The sequence below is a fragment of the Aethalodelphis obliquidens genome, unplaced genomic scaffold (assembly GCF_003676395.1).
Source record: "Aethalodelphis obliquidens isolate GAN/ISIS:26980383/991018 unplaced genomic scaffold, ASM367639v1 scaffold1, whole genome shotgun sequence".
NCBI lineage: Eukaryota > Metazoa > Chordata > Mammalia > Artiodactyla > Delphinidae > Aethalodelphis > Aethalodelphis obliquidens.
Genome location: NW_020837945.1, coordinates 4,808,136 through 4,830,115, shown reverse-complemented (window position 1 = coordinate 4,830,115; position 21,980 = coordinate 4,808,136). Strand labels below are relative to the sequence as shown.

The 21,980-nt window shown below is 38.9% G+C and overlaps 1 protein-coding gene across 1 annotated transcript in view; it reads right to left on the bottom strand.

The window, feature by feature from the left end:
* The window catches only part of DSCAM (DS cell adhesion molecule), a 759,198-nt gene that overhangs the window by 617,254 nt on the left and 119,964 nt on the right, over positions 1-21,980 (bottom strand). Inside the window, exons 3-4 of the mRNA XM_027112479.1 lie at positions 13,185-13,502; positions 2,369-2,515 (exon numbers count right to left, since the gene is read on the bottom strand). Coding sequence (XP_026968280.1) covers positions 2,369-2,515; positions 13,185-13,502 — 465 coding nt within the window. The remainder of the gene's footprint in view (positions 1-2,368; positions 2,516-13,184; positions 13,503-21,980) is intronic.

Genomic DNA, 21,980 nt, shown 5'->3' with positions numbered 1-21,980 from the left:
CATCATCACCTCCTTCCCTGGGCATTTTTGCAGCCTCAGAGGATGGGGCTCAGGCACTGGGAATAGGGTCTGACAGTAAGTGACAGTAGTTCCATTACAAGGTATGATTCCAGACTTTCTACTTACAGATCATAACACTGCTTTGGGGCCCCGTCCTCAGGTTGAAATATCTGAGTATAAAAATATCTCTTTCTGTATGTGTCTCAACCTCTCTCTCTCTCTGCCACGTGCAACATCTTGGGGATAACTTGTGTTTGTTTAAATAGCTTACTTATAAACAACAAAACCTTACTGTGGATATATTCCTTAATGAGGTAAAAACCTGTACAATATTGGTTTTCTGATACTTTTGTGAAAAAAGAAAAGCCCACAGTCCATGCTGTGTTGTTTTAAAAATTTTGCCAAAGGATAAAGCTCCAACGCATGACTGAGGAGAGGACACGGGGTCAGCAGTTCTTATCGGCAAGGTATCAACTGTATGCATGGCAGCATCCCCTCCACTGACCAGATACACAACTCCTCTCGTTTTATTTTAATTAGGTTCCTGTTGGAAGGAGAAAAAAGTCTATTCACATAGATTACAAAATGGTGAAAACTGAATAAAAGCATACCATTAATTAAAGATGTCTGGGAAATATAAGAATAGATAGAGATACAGATATATAGATTAGACAGATACAGATACAGATGTAGATCTATAACCTCACGGTAGATATTTCTATTTCTCATCCATGTTTCTAGTTCTCTCCTTCCAGGCACATGCCCCATTGGAGTCAGACATGGCCATGTGACTTGCTTCGCCAATTAAATATGAACAGGAATGACATCTGTCACCTCCAAGGAGAAGCACTTAGAGGCAGTTTGTCATTCTCCCCTGCTCTCTTCCCCTTCTAGGGCAGACACTGAGGTTGCGTATTTGATGGCCCCTGAGTGTGGGAGACTGCAAACATCACCCCAATTTCTCCCCTTCCCTGAACCCACAAGCCCCCTGCTGTGTACTTTTGAGAGCTCCTGACTCTGATTCTGGGCTCAGCCAGACTGACTGTCATCACGTCTCTCCATCTGCTATCAAGAAACTAAAACGACCTCTGAAGCAAAGCAAGTAAGACCATTAAACAATCGAAATGTGCAAATAAAATTGTACAGGTGAGTCTCTATTCTGATTACTGCAATCACATTTCAGGTCTTAAGCTTAGTATTTTTTCAACATTCTAAGTTAACAAATTACTATGATTAATTAACATAACAGCAAGGAATTTATTGTTCAGTAAAGTGTGAGGGACTTCAAATTCACTGTAAAGATGGTATTACGGAAAGCCAAAAACATCTGTTACATCCTAGTTCACTGTAACGTGCAATTTAATTTTTGATTTGTGTGATGGTTTAGTGATTTTTTTTAATGGTCCTTGTTGTAATAGTAACCTATACTGTCCAGCAAATCGATAAGCCATATAAAAATGCTCTTTCACCATGGGAGTTCAGTTCCAATTTCTTACCTCTGCAAGCTGACACAAAGTTGGTGGTATTCAAGAGTTACAATAAATTGTGTGTGTGTGTGTGTGTGTACATGCAGTCACTTGCACACATGTGCACAGGGGACATGTAAAGAAAAGCAATCATTTATACCATTATACCACATTCAGTGCTCATCATGACTGTTTTCCAAAAGTATCCAACAGGCATTACCCAAAGATGTGCAAAACAGAAAAAGTGAGCCTAGTGTCTGCATGGCCTTTCCAGATAAGTAGCAAAAGGACCAAGAACTCAGCTTAAAAACCACGAGAAAAGAAGAGCCACAACTTCTTAGAAGCTAGACTTCAGTGGTACCATTTCTAGATACCAAAAATAAACCAGGAAATTAGTTATTTACATATATATACAGATATAAATAGACATATATATATTTCAGTGCTGACTACATATTCCAAATAGAATCTTCAAGAAAGAGGCCACATAACTCTGAAGACATTTGAAAAGGTGAGAACAGCATGAAATCAGGGTTTCCATTTTCCAGATTATAGAGAATATCACGATACCAGCCCTGAGGTCGCTCACAGACACAGTAATCCTACTTTCCTCTTTCCAGGCGCAGAAATAAAAACAAAATTTCCTTTTTAAAAGTAACATAATGATTATACGCACAGCGCAAGGAACTAATTTCTATCCATCGGTCAATTCACTGCAGAATATCTGAGTCGAGCCACATAAACCAACAGAAAACACTGACATCACATTTAATCACACAGCAGCGTCAACTTTCCGCATACTAATTCTTAATTATGATGCGCATATAGACAGAGACACAATTCGATACGCAGAACAAGCTGCGAGCCCCGGCGCCCTGCGCCTGGGAAGCCCACTGTCCTACCTGAGATGAGTGAGACGGTATCTTTCTCCCATGAGACGACAGTGATGTACGCCTCCACCGAGGAGGGGATAATGCACTTGAAGACCGCAACATTGCCTCTCATGGTTTTCTGGTCCTCCACACGGACTGTATAGGGCTCCCGTAAAACTGGAAGGCAAGAAGAGGACCCCGGTAACACACACAGGCTCATTCCGAGAGGATCCCATCTGAAAATACACGTTGTATCTTACACGTATCAATTGCATCAAATATATTTATTGGAGAAAAATTTTTAAGAAACCTACATTTCATGTCTTAAAGACTTTCATTCTGTTAACAATAAACTACACTAAGAACTAAAAAGCATGAGTATATCTAAAAGCAGTTAATCTACTCTCTAAACACATCTGGACATGGGAAGTAGTTTCTTAAACAGAAGTTATGATGATGGGAGACTTCCCTCCATGTCCTCTGAGGACCAAGGAAAAAATGTCAGACTATCAAGGAAAAGAATTAAAAAATCAAGAAAGGCAACCTCTCCTGGGAATCCTCAAAACTAGGTGACAATTAAAACAACTCTTCCCAAGTAATTTTTATGACAGTTGCTAAGCAGTTTTGGAAAGAATCATTCTGCTTCCTGTCACTTAGGGAAGCGTGCTGATTAAGGGAGCCTGCCCAGACATTCCCAACAGTAGGAGTAGCCCAGAAAGTGCCCAGAGGGGACTTCCACAAACTAGATGTCTAGGCTAGAGGCAAGGGGTGCAGGGATCCAGTGCCCACCCTGCAAGCCCAAATGGTTCAAATCCAGGCCCTACCACTTTACAGTGAGCAAGTTCTCTTGCCACACATATAATGGGAATTTTGATACAAATATCTACCAAGTAAGTCAATTTTGATGATTCAATCAGTTAACGTGGCTAAAGCGTCCGGAACCATGCCTGCCATGAACAGTCTGCATAAAGCTACCTGGACCCACACCATCTCCTGGTGTGGGGAAGACCTCTGCTTCCAGGATAAGGAGACGTGGGTGTGTCTAATCCAGGTTATGCCTCCCTCCAGCTCTATAAATATGGGCGAAAGACTTACTTCTCCAGTTTTATTTCCTCAAATTTGAAATGAGGGGTTGGGATAGGAAGATTCAAGGTCTGAATTCTGTAAGTCTATGATTTTCCTAAGTTATCCACAGAGACAACTTACCTTACCATCTAATTAGCTCTCTGAAAGTTTTAGTCATTTATTGGACAAATATGTGTCGAGAAAACTGGCCATGAAATTAATTTCAAAAGAAATTAATATACCAACAGATATAAGAATGAGTTTCTAAAGGGAAATCTCCTAATAGGCAGACGTAAATAACGCCCCAGAAGAAGCACTTTTAAGATCGGTGCTAGCTCTGTGATATGCCAAGTAGTTTAGTATCAGAGTATGTCATTATTAAGAGTATTGATGAGAGGATGGCTCCCAGTACTGATTTTTAAATATTACTATATAATATTTTCCCAACTTGGAGAATTTTTTTCATTCCTATCCCAAACCAGAGAGACTTTCAGAAGTTTAGGAATCTTTTGAGACCCTCATTCCTGCACTCTTTGTGCAATATGATGTGACGGTCCAGGTGGCAGTTCCACATCTGCAGGAGGTCCACTGGGCAATCATTCAGGGGACTCAAGAAACATCACTGTTACACGCAGAGGGGGAAACTGACTTTGTACACAAAAACACCTCGAGAAATAGCCCTTTTGAGGGAGTGGAGGTCTACAGTCATAAATTGGAAAGAGGCAACAAAGAGACAGATGAATTAATCAAACTCATCAATGAATGAGAATTTGGTCCTAGTGGGAGAATAGAAGACAGAAAATAGGAAAAGGACCAGAGAACAGAAGAGAACAGGGGGCTGGACAGCATGGCGAAGGCCAACAGAAAGAGCTCACTATCACAGGGATGGGGTCACCTAAGCAGGTGTATGAGTCCAATTTAAGTTTGTCTTTGCTGATGTGTGTTTCTAAGATATAAAGTCACTCCATCTCCCCAAACCTTCAGTAAACAAATGTCAACAAATGGCAAACAAATGGTGGGGGAAATTTTAATGGAAATCAAGGAAAGGAGCCAAGTTCTATGTCTCAGACAGGAAAGGGTGGGGACAAGAGAAAGTACCTACAGAGAACGGGAAGTGGGCAAGAGGCTTACCCCCAGCAAGTTGCTTGCTAATGCACTGTGGTGCTGCTAACCTGGGGCAGAGACAGGCTCCACCACACTCCACTGTGTACCCACTCCACCCAAACCTCTGCCCAGGCCTCCACTGGATGCAGGGTGCCAGTGTTTGCTGGATGGGGCAAGGAGGAAGAGGCTGCGAAGGGCTCAGGGCACCAGGGATCAGAGGGGCAGCAGTGGCCACTGGATGGGGTTAGGGAGGTGAAGGGCCAATGGGGCTTGGGGCACCCAGAGCCTGAGGAAAGGGTGGCTGGGAACCCACCCCAGGTGGGGTGGCATGAGACAGGACTCTCCAAGAGCTGAGAAAACAAGTCCCCAGAGCATGTTCCATTCTCCCACCACACTTCACTCACGAAACACAAATGGAAAGATAGAAGCATTAGTATTTCAAGATGGCAACAGGAGAGCTTGAAGCCTGAGCACAGGGCCCTCAGCCTTGTGTGACCACACTCGCCCCATCCCATGAAGTCAGCCCTGATCCCAATCTGCCTATGCAGCAAGCAGAGGAAGTGGGAAGATGGGATGGAGAAAGTTTGGAGCACTGGGCATTGCCGAGGAAGGCAGGTCCTATCCTAAGAGGTTGGATTCAGATTGCTCCCAACCCCCTTGACCCTTATGTCTGAAGTGATAAAACATAAACAAATGCCCCAGGGTAGGATGCCTTAGGTACACCAGAAGACTCTGTGCAGGTAGGAGGGCTTTATGCCCGATGTCCATCCTATTGGGGCAATGGTTATCTGAGGCACAATGAGACCCTAAGGCACAGCATCACTTTTATAGAAACTGGGGTGGGGGGTTGCTCTTTTATTTTGTAGCTGATTACTTAACTTGGGAGATGCTTTAAATATTCAGTTACATCTTGAACACACCCTCATGTCAAGGACTGCTCAGGGACTAAGGAGATCCTCACACTTTATGGAATAATTAACTGAAGAAAGAAAGAAAATTCACATGGCAGAACACCTGGAAGAAAACAGGCAAAGACTGAAGTGCACGGTCCCGAAAATGACTGAAGGTAACAGGAGTTCTGGGAAGGAGGGAATCTGGGTGCCTTGAGCTGTCCCTGAAGGACCAGAAGGACTGAGGAGGCAGAGAGGAAACAGGGAGAAGAGGAAAGGTGGAAGTGAGCACAAAATCTTCCAGAGACTGAGACACTGGTCCAGTGCTGTTTAGCCAAACCAGCCTCCCGACCACAGCCGCTGTGAACGGCCAGCGACAGGCTCACGGAGGCCTCTGTGTCCTTCATCTAAATAACATCTACTTCACACAGTTGTGCAGTGAACACAGAGGATGTCTCTAGAGGACCTGGCACAATGTCTAGCACATAACCTGTCTGAGTCCCTCTGACTGCTGGCCGGAGAAGCCTACCTGAGCTACCTTGAGCTGAAGACACTACAAGCTCTGGAACCTGCAAGAGGGCCTTGGGAAGGGTCCCGCAGCCTGTGTCCCTTTGATTCTGACTTCATCCTCCTCTTTCCCCACAGATAGGCTTCCTCTGCTTTTCTGGGCCACATGGAAGATGGAAGGTGCTTGGCCCACAGTTCCCAAAATCTCTCTCTCAAGATTTCAGTTTCAATTTCAGAGGACACAGGAACTGACAGACTAGCTTGGTTAACTGCCCTCCATCAGTTCAATCACCTGTGACCAGGGATTCAAGACCATTTTGCATGATGTAGATGCAAGAGACAATTAAGGGGGTTCATGTGGCCTCTGCGCAGAGAGGTATATAGATGCCCACCATATGTGCAGCTGTTATTAGCTACTGTTATTATATGAACATCAAGACAACTCTAATAGGTCAGACACGTGCTATCACTGGCTTTTTCTTAAACCAACTTTAAAAGATATAAGTGACAATTCAATAAGCTGCACATATTTACTGATGTTTTAACACATGTCCATCCCCATGAAGTCACCACCATAACCAAGATAAAAATAGATCCATCATCCAAAAGTTTACTTATTCTCCTATGGAGTCCCCCCTTCCCATCCTCTTTGCAGGCAACCATGGACGTGCTTTCCGTCATTATAGATTAGTCTGCATGTTTTAGAATTTATATAAACGGGATCATATAAGACATATATACTTACCTGCCTTCTTCTATTCAGTATAACTACTTTGAGATGCCTCCCTGCTACTGTCTTATCAATAATCCATTCCTTTTCATCCCCTTGTGTGGATAAGTAACAATTTATCCATTTATCTGGTGATGGACTTCTTTCACCCACTTTTGGCCATTACAAATAAAGCTGCTATGAACATTCATGTAAAATTCTTTGTGTGGACATAGGCTTTGGGTAAGTACCTAAGTATAGAATAGATGGAATATACGGCAGGTGTTTGTCTTTTCAAGAAACTAACTGTCCAAAGGGGCTGTACCATTTACATTCCCACCGGAAGTTGATGAGAGTCCCAGTGCTACATATTCTCACTAACACTTGGTCGGTCATCGTTTTTAATTTTAAATATGCAGAGGAATCTATATCATTGTGGTTTTAATTTTCATTTCCTTCAAGGTTAATGACGCTAAGCATCTTTCATGTGCTCACTAGTCATTGCATATCTTTTCTGTGGCTCTACCTCTCCAAATTGCTAACCCATTTTTTAAAATAGGGGTGTTTGTTTTCTTATGATTGAGTATTTAGATTTCATTATATTTCTGGATAAAAGCCCTTTAACAGATATATGACTTGGAAGTATTTTCTCCCAGGCAGTGGCTTGCCTTTCTCCTAACAGTATCTTTAAATGAGCAGAAGTTTTTAATCTTGATAAAATTCAATATAACAACTTGTTTTATATGGATTTAACTTTTGGTGTCACATCTAAGAAATTTTTAGATAACTCAAGGTTACAAAAATTTTCCCCCAATTTTTTCTTTAAAAGTTTATTGATTTATATTTAGATCTATGATCCATGTTGAGTTAATTTTGTATACAGTGCAAAGTGTGGACTGAAGCTTTTTTGGTTTTTTGCACATGGATATAAACACTTTCCAGCATCACTTGTTAAAATAACTTTCTTTTTTCACTCAATTCCCTTTGCACCTTTGTCAAATTTCAGGTGTCCATGTATGTATGGACCAATTTCTGGATTCTATTATTTATGTTTATAATAATTATCTTTATAATAAGTCTTAAAGTCAAATAGCATTAACCCTCTTAAATTATTATTTTTATTTTTCAGAGTTCTTTTGGCTATTCTTGGTCCTTTGTATTTCAATATAAATTTTAGAATCAACTAATTAATTCCTATTTGTTAAAAAAAAAAAGGCTTTTGGGTTTTCACTGGGATTGTATTGAATCTATAGATCATTTAGGGGAGAACTGACATCTTAACAATACCATATCCTCCAACTCATAAAATACTATTTCTCTTCTTTATTTCTCTCAGAAATGTTTTGTAATTATCAGTGGAAGTGTCTTCCACATCTTGGGTCAGACTTATCCCTAAGTATTTCTTGTTTTTTGATGCTATTATAAACAGTATTTAAATTTGTGTGTTTGTGTGTGTTGATCTTGTATACCACCATTTTGATAAACTCATTTAGTTCCAGTAGGGTTTTTTTTGTAGAAGCCATCAGATTTTTTTTAAATTAATGATTGGAATCTACAAATAAAAACAGATGAATTTTTTACCATCAGGATGTCTTTTAGTTATTTTTCTTGCTATATTGCATTGACTCTAACCTCCAGTACAATGTTGAATAGAAGTGGTGAAAGCACACATCTTTGCAGTCTTCATATTTGGGGGAAAGCACTTAATCATTCACCACTAAGTATGATGTTAGATGTAGTAGGATCTTTTTATTGTTTTCTAATCAAATTTCTCTTCTACTCCTAGTTTTCTGAGAGTTTTTATTATAATAGGATGTTGTATTTTGTCAATGATTTTCCGCACCTATTGAAATGATCCCATGGTTTTTAATATGTTAATGTGGTGAACTGCCTTGATTAATTTTCAAATGTGAAACCTACCTTGCATTCTGGAGATAAGCTCTTTTTATATGTTGTTGTATTATCCTTTTTATATGTTGTTGGATTCAATTTGCTAAAATTTTGTTTAGAATTTTTACATGTATATTCATGAGAAATATTTGTCTTTTTTTGTTTTAGTATCGTGGTAATGCTGATCTCCTAAAATAACTTGGGAAGTAGTCTTTCCTCTTCAACTTTCTGGGAGAATTTGTGTAGAATTTTTATTATTTCCTCCTCAAATATTTGGTAGAATAAACAGTGTATCCATTTGAGCCTGGAATTTCATTGTAGGAAATTTTTCTATTACAAATTCAAATTCTTTAATAGATATGGAGCTATTCAGCTATTTCTTCTTGAATGAGTTTTGGCATTTTATTTCTTTCAGAGACTTTCTCATTTTATCTAAGTTATATGATTTATTGACATCTCCATGTTCTTAAAATTCTATTATAATTTAAATATCTGTATAATTTTGACTACTATAGAATATTGTTGATTATACATATATATTGATTATATCTGTAGAATAGTAATGTAACCCCTCTCATTCTTGACATTGATCATCTGTCTTCTCTCTTATTTTCCTCTTCAGTCTGGCCAGCTTACCAATTTTATTGATGTTTTTCAAAGAAACAACTTTTGGCTTCAGAGATTTCCACTCTAATCTTTATTATTTCCTTTTTGCTTTTATTGGTTTTAATTTGCTCTTTGTTCTGGAGTTAAGACCACTTGAGATCTCTATTTAAGACCATTTTTCCTTCCCAATGTAAGTTTTTAGAACTATAAATTTCTCCTCCTAAGCATTGCTTTAGTGGCATTCCCAAAATTATTAGATGTTGTACTTTCATTTTTATTCAGCTCAAAATACTTTCTCATTTACCTTCTGTTTTTTCTTTGACACAGATTATTTAGAAGTGCGTTATTTGGTATCCAAATATTTGGGGATTTCCCAGAGATCTTATTGTTAGTGATTCTAATTTAATTCTATTGTAGTCAAAGAACATACTTTATATGACTTATTTTTTTAAATTCGTCCGATTCTTGTTTCATTCATAATATGATTTATTTTAGTAAATATCTGTGTTTTCTTGAAAAGAATATGTATTGTGCTATCACTGGATGGACTGTTCTGTATTTGAATGTCAATTGGGTCAAGCTGATTAACAATGCCATTCAAGTATTCTTTATTCTTGCTTATTTTCTGTCTATTTCTGGCAGTTATTAAGAGAGTGTGGGCTTCCCTGGTGGTGCAGTGATTGGGAGTCTGCCTGCCGATGCAGGGGACGCGGGTTTGTGCCCCGATCTGGGAGGATCCCGCATGCCGGGGGGCGGCTGGGCCCGTGAGCCATGGCCGCTGAGCCTGCGCATCTGGAGCCTGTGCTCCGCAACGGGAGAGGCCACAACAGTGAGAGGCCCAAGTACAGCAAAAAAAAAAAAAAAAGAGAGAGGAGTATTGAAATCTCTAAATATAAGGTTTGATTTGTGTGTTTCTTCTTGCAGTTCTATCAGCTTTTACTTCATGTATTTTAAAGTTCTCTTATAGGCGCATATAATTTATAATAGTCATACCCTCTTAATTAATTGAACGTTTTTTTTACAAAATGACCTTCTTTAGCCCTTGTAATATTCTTTGCTCTGAAATATACTTTGTTTAATATTGACATAGTTACTGCAGCTTTCTTCTGATATTTTCTTTTAATTAGACTGATTAGATTGATGATTTGATTTCTGTCTGTGTTCTGTTGTTGTTTCAGATAAAAGGGTACATTTTGTCTCTGTTACTCGATCTCGGCCATACGCAGAAGTCCCAGTCAAATGTTATTAAGCACAGTTCACTAAGGAGGAAACAATCACTAGAAATGTTTTGACTTGACCAAGGTCATATAGCTGATTACCGTTTGCTAAGTAGAAATGCGGCATGGGCAGGGCAGTACTGCTTCAAGGGATCTGTGTGCATTTCACTCCTTAGAACAAAAAGGGCAAGAAAGTATTTTATGTGAAGGAGAACTAGGATTGCTGATTAAGGAGACAAGATGTATGAACCTTCCCTGTTTTGTTGACAGTCAGACCTAAGTCAAAGTCACTGAAAACTGTTAAGAATAAGAATTCCCTGTACTTACAAAGGAGAGATGATGAAGCCATTTACCTAATGGATTATTCCAGGAAAATTCCAATGCCAACCTAGAGGCACACAGACATTTCAGATGACCCGATACACAGGAGGATACCCCTGAGTCAGTGCTCATTCCACTCAAACCTGCACTACAGCCATCACTGGGTAACATACACATCCCTCACCTGCCCTTCTGAACAGCCATCCAGTTTTGTACTAGCATCTACATAAAAGTGATGAAACCAGATTTTCCAGCATCCAATAAATAATCTAAAAGACTACTACAACTATAATGTGTTCATATTAAGAAGTAAAATTAAATGAGAAAGGTAATTTCAATGGGGCAACATGACTATCCATCTTGTAAGTTCAAACTGACAGAGCGATCATGTGTATGATGGGCCTTAGATGTCAAGAATAACAGCACACAGACAGAAATCACATAACTCAGTGGAAGGGGCGGGGGTAGCATAGATGCCAGACAAGATGATGGAACTTCCATCCGTTTAAAATCTACGTGGTCATGCAAAGACAATCAATTCTATGAGAAATTTAGAAAATAGCAGTTAAAACAGAAGTAAGCATTTAATTCTTTTATCTAACAGGAAACCCAAGACAGAAATAGCAGATTCACACAGACAAGTATAGCTGTTTGAAGTTCCAGGTTTTACTATAAGTGGTACTTTGTAGTTTATGAAGATGTTTTTATGACACACCATTAAACTTGTTAGCCTGCCAGGTAAAAGGCATTTGCGATGTCTCCCTGTTTGTCAGGTTTAGAAGTTCCTATACAAATTTCATTTGCTTCATTTTAATTATTCGGGGTATCAACTTTTCATCTCTCTTGATGAAAGCCAACCTTTTTCTTCCTTTCTTAAATGCATTTTGGTGCATGTCTTGAAATTCATGAGCATGTCATGGAGATCAAAATATAGCTGGGAAATGACTAGCTAGCAGAGTGAGTCACGGTCTAATGTTTGATTGCTTACATCAAAGAGATCACATGCAGGAATTCAGAAACATTTCATATTTTGCTCGTGTTGTGATGTCTTCAAACGGCACCTCCACACTTGCTGCAGAAATTATTACAAAGTTCCCCCAGCTACCTGCTGTATACGTCAATAGTCAAGGTCACATTCTCTTTTCCTAGTCACTCCATTATGTCAGTTTACCATAGGATTTGAAAGCCTAGGCCTAAAAAAAATAATAAAAACACTGCTTTCTAACTGGTGTCTAGTTGTGTGTATGTTTTGGGGGGCTTTAGTAAATCTACAGAATGACACAATATGTCCTGTATGTACAATTTTTGACGTCTGTGAACCTCAGGCTGTATTCCTGGTTTGGCTTGTATCAATGGCAATGAAAATACAGTATGATGTTAAAAGGAACATAACCAATTCAGGGTTTAGTTATTGACAACATTCCAGCAACATGTGACACAGTCAAAAATGTTAAAAGAGCCCTTTTTATTTCACAAGGAACAGAAGAATATTAGACTGATGCTATTTTACTGACGATAAACATTGATGCTATGGTTTATTCCAGTAAAATTCCTTGTCCTCTGTTCTCCCTTTGTCTTCCTCACTCCCTACACTGCCTGCCTCTGGGACAGAGTTGGGTGGGGAGGGGTGAAGAGGGAGACAGGAAACAAACACAATGAGCTGGACGCACTGAAAGTTTCAGTCACTGTATCAACTGGTCAAAAGACAGTAAGTCCAGAATATAGTTTAGACCTTACTAACTTGATATCACTAATTTCAAGTTTTAGTTCCAGCAACGTAAGGCACTCCAAAATCCAGTCAAAAGATGCTCTGACATCTCAAAGCATCCATCAGTATCACACTGAATGGATGACAGGGTTTTCATAGATTCTCAGCTGATGATTCTCTCTCCCCAATTTTTTACAATATACTCAGCAAATGTCATAGTGACTGGGACAGAGGCCAAATCTCCATTATAAACTTTGACCCAACTTTATGTGTCCATTATCTGACTCCCTCGTAAGGACGATGTCCATGAGGCCATGTACCAGGCCTTTTAACCCATCTACTCCCTGCACCTGGCACAGTGTCTGAATCAAAATAGAAGCTCAAGGAATATTTGTTGAGTGACAACATTAAAACCGACCCACAAATTGTACTGCAAACTTAATGTCAGTGCCACAGCAGGATTTTCCCCACTTCCACAGTGTTTAGTGATTTACAGAAATAGAGTTGCAAAGGTTTACAAATGCATTGAATGCTTTTTTGACGTGTCTTGTTCAAATAGCAGAAATGTTGAATAAAATCAGTCAGCAAAAAGCTAGAGGTGATATTTGCAGGCCTGTGCATGTTTGTTTCCCTGAGGAAGAGAACCACTAGTTTCGAGTTTTCATTCCAAAAATGTAAGGCACTCTGACATCTCAAAGCAGCCATTAGAAGAGTGAACTAAGGATAGGATTTTCATTGGTTCTCAGCTGATGGCATTTTAGTATTTGTCATTGCCCACCTGGACCCCCAGCAAGCAGAGAACGAAAAAAGGTTGAGGAGCCGTACTCACCAGCCTTGATGTGGACATCCTGACTTCGAATTTTCCCTGAAGGATTTTCAGCTGTGCAATAGTAAGTATTATCATGGATTAAGGTACTAAAGCTTGAAGGAGGGAAGGGGAAAATTTGGAGAGTGCCGTTGGGGTGGACGTGGCGGATCCCGGGGACATCGTAGATCTCCTCGCCCGTTGCTAGGTACCATCTGAGAGACACAGGAGGGATGCCTGCAGCAGGGCAGGGCACCAGGGTCCCCGTGGTGCTCGCAAACACTACCTCTTGCAGAGATGCATTGACAAAGTAGAGGCTGGAGTGAAGGTCCTCACTGAAAACTACAAGAAGACAACACAAGAATATGTCAGTAAAGTGCACCTTCTGAACTCGTCCTTCGATCAATGGCATCAAGAGGTTATTCTGAGAAACAGACACGAGGCTCAACTAAAACCAAATCATTCGAAATTGCTCAACCTACTGTGGACAGAGAGGCACCATTTTCATAGTTTGTACACGAGTTACATTATCCTGGGTCTTAAACTTTAAACAGATTACTCTTCAGCTCTATGTCCCATGCCCTGTTCTGTCTCCATGGTACTGACCACTATTGGAATTTATATTGGGTTTTGTATTCACTTATTGTCTGTCTCCCCTTCTAGAAGGTAAGGCCCATGAGAACAACGTTGTCATTTGCTCACACTATTACCTGGGGCACAGAGCAGAACATCCCATGGAGGCTTAAGAAGAAGCAGCTACATGACTGAATAACTAGATCCGGTTGCTAGGATCAAATTGCTCTGGTTGAAAGGTACATTGAGAGCTAACGTTGAACGAAATTAGCCACAAATTTTAAAAATTAAAATTGAAGATCATATGTAAAGCATTTTTAAAAGGACAGTTGGTTTTCCGAAAATCAAGTCCAATCAACAATGCATTTTATTATTGAAAATATGTTGCAATGATAAAGAGAACTTCAACAAAGTATCATTCAATTCCACCAGCCTATGGCAGATTCTGTTCCGATTCTTCTCCTCTGGCCCATCCACCTACATGCCTATATAATTATACTACGTCATAATGTGCACACATGAAACATGCAGTTTTTACAGACTCTGTTTCATACTCATAACATTGTTTCGTACACATAATGCCATGTTTCACAGACTTCATTAAGTACAGCTGACCTTGAACAACACTGGTTTGAACTGCGTGGGTCCACTTATACACAGATTGTTGTCAAGAGGAAATACTACCGTATTACACCACCTGCGGTTGGTTGGATCTTCAGATGCAGAGGAACTACGGATACGGAGGGCAGACGATAAGTTATAGGCACCTGCACAATTTATATAATGTGATTTTCTTAACTAGTTCCCTGACCTGGGCTACTTGTTTCTAGTTTAATTACCACAAATACAGTGTCTACAAATGTTTTCATGCATTTATTGACTGCTTACATTGCCCTCATTTACAGTTGTAGAGTGTCCTTTACATGAAGCAAAGAAACAGTTTCTGGAATCCAAATATTAAACAAAAGGCGTATAAATGCCGTGAAGACCTACCTTTTAGACACTGGTGTTTATATATGGCTTTCTGAGAACAAATGCATACCAGGTCACATAGTCACAAGAGAGTAAAGAAGCCCTAGACATTTGGAATTAATCTCACTGGGAAGAGATGAGAGTAACGATTACTGAGTGCCCAAGCCATGTCAGGCAATGTTATGAGACTTGAAGTGTTATTTCATTTACTCCTATGCACAGCAGTCCTGCCAGGTGAGCTCAGGCTCTGCTTCACAGAGGATGAGGTGGAGACTCAGGGGGGCTGTCACTGGAGCAAGGATTCAGGGTAGGAGGTTGCAGAGCCAGGATTCAGCCTCTCTGATGAAGATTTTATTTCATTGCATGGCTGCCTTTATTGTACAAAGCCAAATCGTGGGGAAGCTGTGTTCATGAGATTTGCCCTACTCCAGATAGCTTACTTGGAGATCCACCTGCTTTCTCTTGGTCTCTGTAACTAGCGGTGACCACGAGTTTGCCCACGGCCCATGCTGCCTATCTCTGAGCTGGCAGCAGAGTGAACTCCATTAGTCAAAAAATGGCAGAGAAAACTACACTTCGTAAAAGTGACAGATTTACTCTAAGAGAAGACAGGCAGGGGTATTCATCAAGTAGTAACTGTTTGATGGTTTCTTCCCCAACCATAACTAAAGCCTTTAGCAATGCTCCATAAATCAGAATATGGAAAGCATTGCTAACTGAGAAATTGGTTCAGACCAGAAGCATAGTTAATAGTTAAACACTGTAGCTTTCAGCTCAAATAAAAATGCTGATACTAGCACTGTGGTTTTGAGCTTTTTAGGAAACTGACATCACCCCAAACATATTGCTAGGAACGAGGTAACTGTCACTCTTGAGGCTAATTCCACCTCAATTCTTTTTTCCCTCCCCCCCGTTACTCTTCTGTCAACTGAATTGTAGGCGATTCAAACTAAGTAAAATTTAGTCGTATTTGAATTTATTCTCTTGTGTCCTAAAAGTGGCCTTGTTAAGAATAGCAGTCTTCGAAAATGTGAATGTATGTAAGAAATATTTCTTAATTAAATATATAGTTTTCTATTGTCAACCACATTCTAAGAGCCAGCCTATGAAATTACTTAAATGACTGTGAGAAAAATGCAAAACAAATGTTTAATCCTAGTAGTTAAAGAAATAAGTGACCTATGGGGGATTACTGTCATTTCTCCTTACAATTTTTAGATATTTCACATTAGTCTTTCTATTTTGCACCACTGGGTTTAATAACATAAAATAAACTCACTTTCTAAGATTCACATCATATGGTCACAGGCAAAAGAAAACCCAAACTATATTCCAACAGCCTTTATTTCTTCCATCTAAGGGACCATCCATCTGCTTAAATAATAGTACTTCTTTTTATGGAGTGCTGAATGCACTTTAAATACAGTAACATTTGCTCCCTCCAGTAAGGGCATGGGCGATCTTAATGTGAATTGTAAGTGTGTGTGTGTGTGTGAAAGTTCCTTGAATATAACTGCAGTTTATTAACTGAGAGCTAAACAAAATGCTTGGCAGAATCTTGTTGTGAGATTCAAGGTACAAAATCCTGGCGTACGAATGCTAAAGGCATAAAAGGAAGGGGCTTTGGAGAATTGTTTCTTCGTTTGCAGATTTCTCCATATTTTTTTATCGTTATAACAGATGGTATAACCAAGACTCCCATGACAAACATAAAGGAGAATGTTACACTAAAAAGAAAAATAAGTCAATATTGCTTTCTTTAAAATCCACATACGGCAAAGTGAAAAGAAGAAACATGGGAGAAACTTTGCAGGAAGCAATGATACAATCAGTTATTCATGTGACAGTATTTATTGAGCACCTGTTATATACCAGGCCTTGTGCAAGGTCACAGTTACACATATTTTCAGGAGTCATGCTACTGCTGTTAAGGAATTTTTGGTCTAGAGGGTACCATGGTCATGTAACGAGATCAGCAATAATTATATATTTTGCTGAGTGCTGTGACAGAGTTATCAACAAAGTGCTACAGATGCATAAATGATAGAGAAACTAACCCAACCTGGGGAAGATAAGGGTAGACTCCCAAAGGAGAGGGAAAAACGGATTCTAGGCAGAGGCATTAACATAGTAGGACACTGAGTTGTCATAGGCAGGAGAGAAATGAGAGGACACTGGATACCAGGAACTTGAGGGCAGAACCAACAGTGACACAGATTTGGGAGAGGAAGCTTGAGGTTCTTTATATTCATTTATTCTGTACATACATATTCAGCACCTAGTAAGTATCTGGCGCTTGCTGAGGCCTTGGGACACGCTAAGGACCGAGGCTTGGAGGGTGATCCTGGGAGCTTCTATTTCAGTAACTTATTATAAAGTCTGGATCATAAGGGGTGTCAGATCTCAAGCTAAGAGGCATGTGCTTAATTCTGAAGATGGTAGGACAAGAGGGAGCCCCATTCCTAGGCATACACACAGGCGAAGCGAATGCATATGTCCATGCAAAAACTTGTACACAGATGTTCAAAGCAGCGTTATTTATACTAGACAAATGTGGAAACAACTCCAGTGCCCATCAACTGAAGAATGGATAAACAAAAGCTGGTATATCCATGCAACGGAATTTTACTCAGCAATAGAGATAAATGAAATACTAATATGTGTTACAGACATGGACAACTCTTGATAACATTATGCTCAGTGAAAAGAGTGAGTCACAAAAGAGCACGTACTGTGTGATTACATGCACATGAAATGTCCAGAACAGGGAACTCTATAGAGATAGAAAGTAGATGAATGGTTTACTTATGGGTAGAGGTGAGGGGCTGGGGAGAAGGGTGACAGCTAAAGGACGCAGTGTGTCTTTCTGCAGTTATTACAGTGGTCTAAAATTAGCTGTGATGAAGCTTGTGCATATCTTTGAATTTACCAAAAAAAAAAAAAACCCACTGAACTGTACAAACAGATGAATGTTACTGTATGTAAATTATATCTCAATAAAACTGTTTAAAAAGTCGGGAGCCAATGAAAGTTTTGACACAGAACAAGCAATTTTCCAGATTGTCGTTTTGGAAAGTGAACGCTGGGTGGGGGTGGGGATGAAAACTGGAGGCAGGAAGTTTGGCTGGGCTGCTGTGGGTGGCCCAGGCCCTCCGGGGCTTTGGTGCTGTGAGGGGAGGAGAGAGCCTAACTCTACAGGTGTGTCTGATATGGTCCGGCCAGAAAGTGTGGGCAGGGCACAGAAGTAACGAGAGTGAGGGAGGATAAGGAACAAGTCAATGTGATCCCAATTTAATAGCTTGCATGCCTGGTTGCATAGTTACAGATGGGGAACATACAAGGCAGAGCCAGCTGTGGGAAGGAAATGACAGTGCCAGTTCTACTGAAGTTAAGGGGGCACTGCCTCGGGGCCACCCACTAGCCAGCTGGGAATCGGAGTGCAAGATCTCAGACAGAGATTCCACAATCAGGGAAGCTGAAGCCCATCATTGGGTGAGATTTATCAAGGAGACTGTGAAGAACAAGAAGAGACAAAAAAAAAATGGAGATGGATCCTCAGGGATAGTTAATACATAAAAGGTGAGCAAAGGATATATGACCATGGACTTGCACCCGAAATACATAATGAACTCCTCCAGGTGAATAAGAAAACCATAATCTAATTAAAAATGTGCAAAAGGCTTAGATGGTCACTTCACAAAGGCCAATATATAAATGGCCAACAAGCACATGAAAAAAAAAAAAAACACCTCAAAGCCACTAGTCATCAGGGAAATGCAAATTAAAAGCACAAGGAGTTACCTCTACACAACAATGACTAAAATGGAAAAGACAGACTATATTGAGTGTCCCAAGGATGTGAAGCAACATGAAGCACATACACTGCAAGCGGGAATGTAAATTGATAAGGTCATTATGGAAAACTGTTCCTCAGTAACTACTACAGCTAAACCTATGCCTACCCTATGACTCAACAATTCGATTCATAGGTATTTATCCAACAGAAATGCATGCATATGCTCATAAATATTACACACTGGAATATTCACAGCATTACTATTTGTGAGTCCCAAACTGGAAACCACTCAACAATATCCATCAGTAGTAAAAAATGGATAAATATATTGTTATATATTTGCACCTCAAATCATTATATAAAAATAAGAATGAACAATCTATAATTACAAAACTATTATGAAACCACAACCATAAAGTTGAAGGAAAGTAAACAGACACAACAAGAGTGCATACATTATTATTCCATTGATACCAAGCATAAAATAGGAAAAACTAATCTATGATGTTAAGAGTCAGGATAATAGTTATTCATGGGGTGGACACAGAGAATAGAAATGGCATGAGGTGGCATCCAGGCTGCTGTCTGTGTTCATTTTCTTGACCTGGGTGCTGGGTACACTGATGTGTTCAGCTGATGAAAATTTCATTTAGCTGTACTCTGTGAAAAGCACACTCCTCTGTATGTATTCTATACTTGACTTAAAACATTAAATATTAAAAAAAATTAAATATTTTAAAGAAATGGGAAAAGAGAGAAACATCATGAAGATAAAGAAGATGTTATGAGATAAGTAGCCAAAATGTTAGAGAAAATGATGCCTTAGAAACAAAAGGACAGCATTGTGAAATGTCAACCAGCCGTTTTCAACTGTGTCAATTGCTTCACAGAGATCAGAAAACATCCAAATTGAGTATATCTATTTTGAATGAAAATACCATTTAGGATCAAAATAATTTTATTGATTTCATAGGAATCTGTGAGTGTATATGCTTAGTAAAATGAACTGCTTCTATAAAGCTCTTCCCAAATGAAAAGGAATATACCTAAGCCTCAGGTAAATATTATCTAGAAAGCATAACACTTAGCTGATTCTGAGACTCCAAAATGTTTTCACATTTGAATAAATGCTTTGAAATTTAGTGTCATCTTGATCAGACAATCTGAAAGCAGATAAATGGATGGTCTCATAATGACTTGGAAAGCATTCCAAACGTCTATGAAATAATTCCAAGTTAGGTTATAAAAATATGCTCATATGTTACAGCAATTGTGCATTTAACTCTAATATATTTCAGTCATTCTATCTATTCCCCAGCACTAAAGCAACAACAGAACTGTCCAAATAAGAATTGGATAAAACTTCATAATGACCCAGAACTTAAAACTATGAAATTCTGCCTTTGTCCATGATAAAACAAAATGAAACAAAACAGGAAGTGGATTTACCCTCTTCTATGTAAACATTCATGCAATACAAAACAGTAAGCTGTAAAAGAAGGAAACAAATGAGATGGGGCCCACTAGCATCCAGCTTAATGCCTGGAGAAAATTCACAAATCATCCCAAAAGGAGAAACCTAAATAGAACTTGGTGGAATTTCTGAGTTGAAGCCTGGGGAGGCCACACACTGGATTTACAAAGCAAAGAGATGGAAGTTGCGTGGAGAGGGAACTCCAACAATCTGAAGAAGTTTCCTTTTGGTGAGTCTTTAGCTGTGGACAGATATTTACAGGTGTGTGAGGAAACTACTGATGCTGCAAAGAAACACCAGAAAGGAGCAGCTGGAAAATTCCTGAAGCTCACACAGGGGAGGCACTAGTTCATGTTCCAACCAGAGAGGAAAGAACTAATATATGGGGTGCCAGATAGAGTACTCAGAAGTGTATGACCACTACCGTGGGGGCCAAATTAATCATAACAAAGTTTAAAAGGGATCCCAGTATGGATTCCAGAAGGCATTCAATTGAGTTCAAGTAACTTAACTGCACAACCAACAAATTTCAATGCTGGTTAATGAAAAGAAACAAAATCCAATAATCAATCATGTAAAGTTTACAATATCTGACATCCAATAAAACAATTGGAGACAAGCAGGAAAATATGACCTATTATCAGAAGTAAATGTATTCAATAGAAGCAGACACGGAAATGACAGGTGACAGAATTAGCAGGCATGGACATTAAAATAGCTATTATAAATATTCTCCCAATATCATCAAGATGGTAAGGGAAAGCAAGGGAATACTGATGAGAGAAATGGAGACTATAAAAATAGCCAAAAATGAAACTTCCTGAGATGAAAAATACACTATATGAAATGAAACACAGGCAAATGGAATTAACAGCAGATTATACCTTGCAGAAGAAAATATCAATAAACCAGAAGGCAGAGCAATAGAAACTACACAAATTGAAAGACAAAGAAAACAGGCTTAAAGACAGTAAACATAAAATCAGTGAGATGTGAGACAATATCGTATGGCCTAATATAGGTATAATTGGAATTCCACAAGGGAGGAGGTCAGACAGAAATTTTTTTTAAGAATTAATATCTAACATTTTCAAAATTTAAGGAATGCCAGAACCCTAAATACCCCATAAATTCAATGAACACCAAACAGAAGAAACACAAAGAAAATCACACCATGACACATCATAATTCAATTGCTGAAAGCTAGTAAAAAAGAGAAAAATATTAAATGCAGCCATTTAAAAACATACACATAGCATGTGGAGAAACAAAGGTAAGAATGATGCCAGACTTATCAGAAACAATGCAAGCCAAAACAATGCAAGCCAAATGCAAGCCAAAAGACAGTGACAGAAACAATGCAAGCCAAAAGACAGTGAAGAGAAAGAAAATTTAAAGTATTATTTAGAAAGAAAAAAAAGTCCAATCTAAAATTCTATGCCCAGCCAAAAAAAAAAAAATAAATGAAGGCAATAAAAATGACTTTTCAGACATCCAAATACTTAGGGAATTCATTGACAATGGATCAGCAGTACAAGGAATGTTAATGGAAGTCCTTCAGGCAAAAGGAAAATGTTACCAGATAGACATTTTTGACTTCTCAAAAATAATGAAGACTAACAAAAATGATAAATATATGGGTAAATATACAAAACACATTTCTTCATTTTAAAAGAATAATCAAAAGACAATTTAGTGTTTAAAGCAAAATTGATAATAATGTATTTTGGAGTGTAACATATATAGAGAGATAAAATGAATGACAATATCAGCATGAAGGCAGGTGGGAGGAGGAGAATGACAATCTACTGTCTTAAGTTTCTTCTACTGTACATCGTGTTGTAATATTATTTGAAAGCAGGCCATGTTAGTTTAAAGATTTATATTGTAAATCCTAAAACAAACACTTAAAAAACAAAGCAAAACTTAGATATTAAACCATTCATGTAGATAAAATTGATCATTAAAAAAATTCCATTAATACAAAAGGAAAAAAAAACCAGAG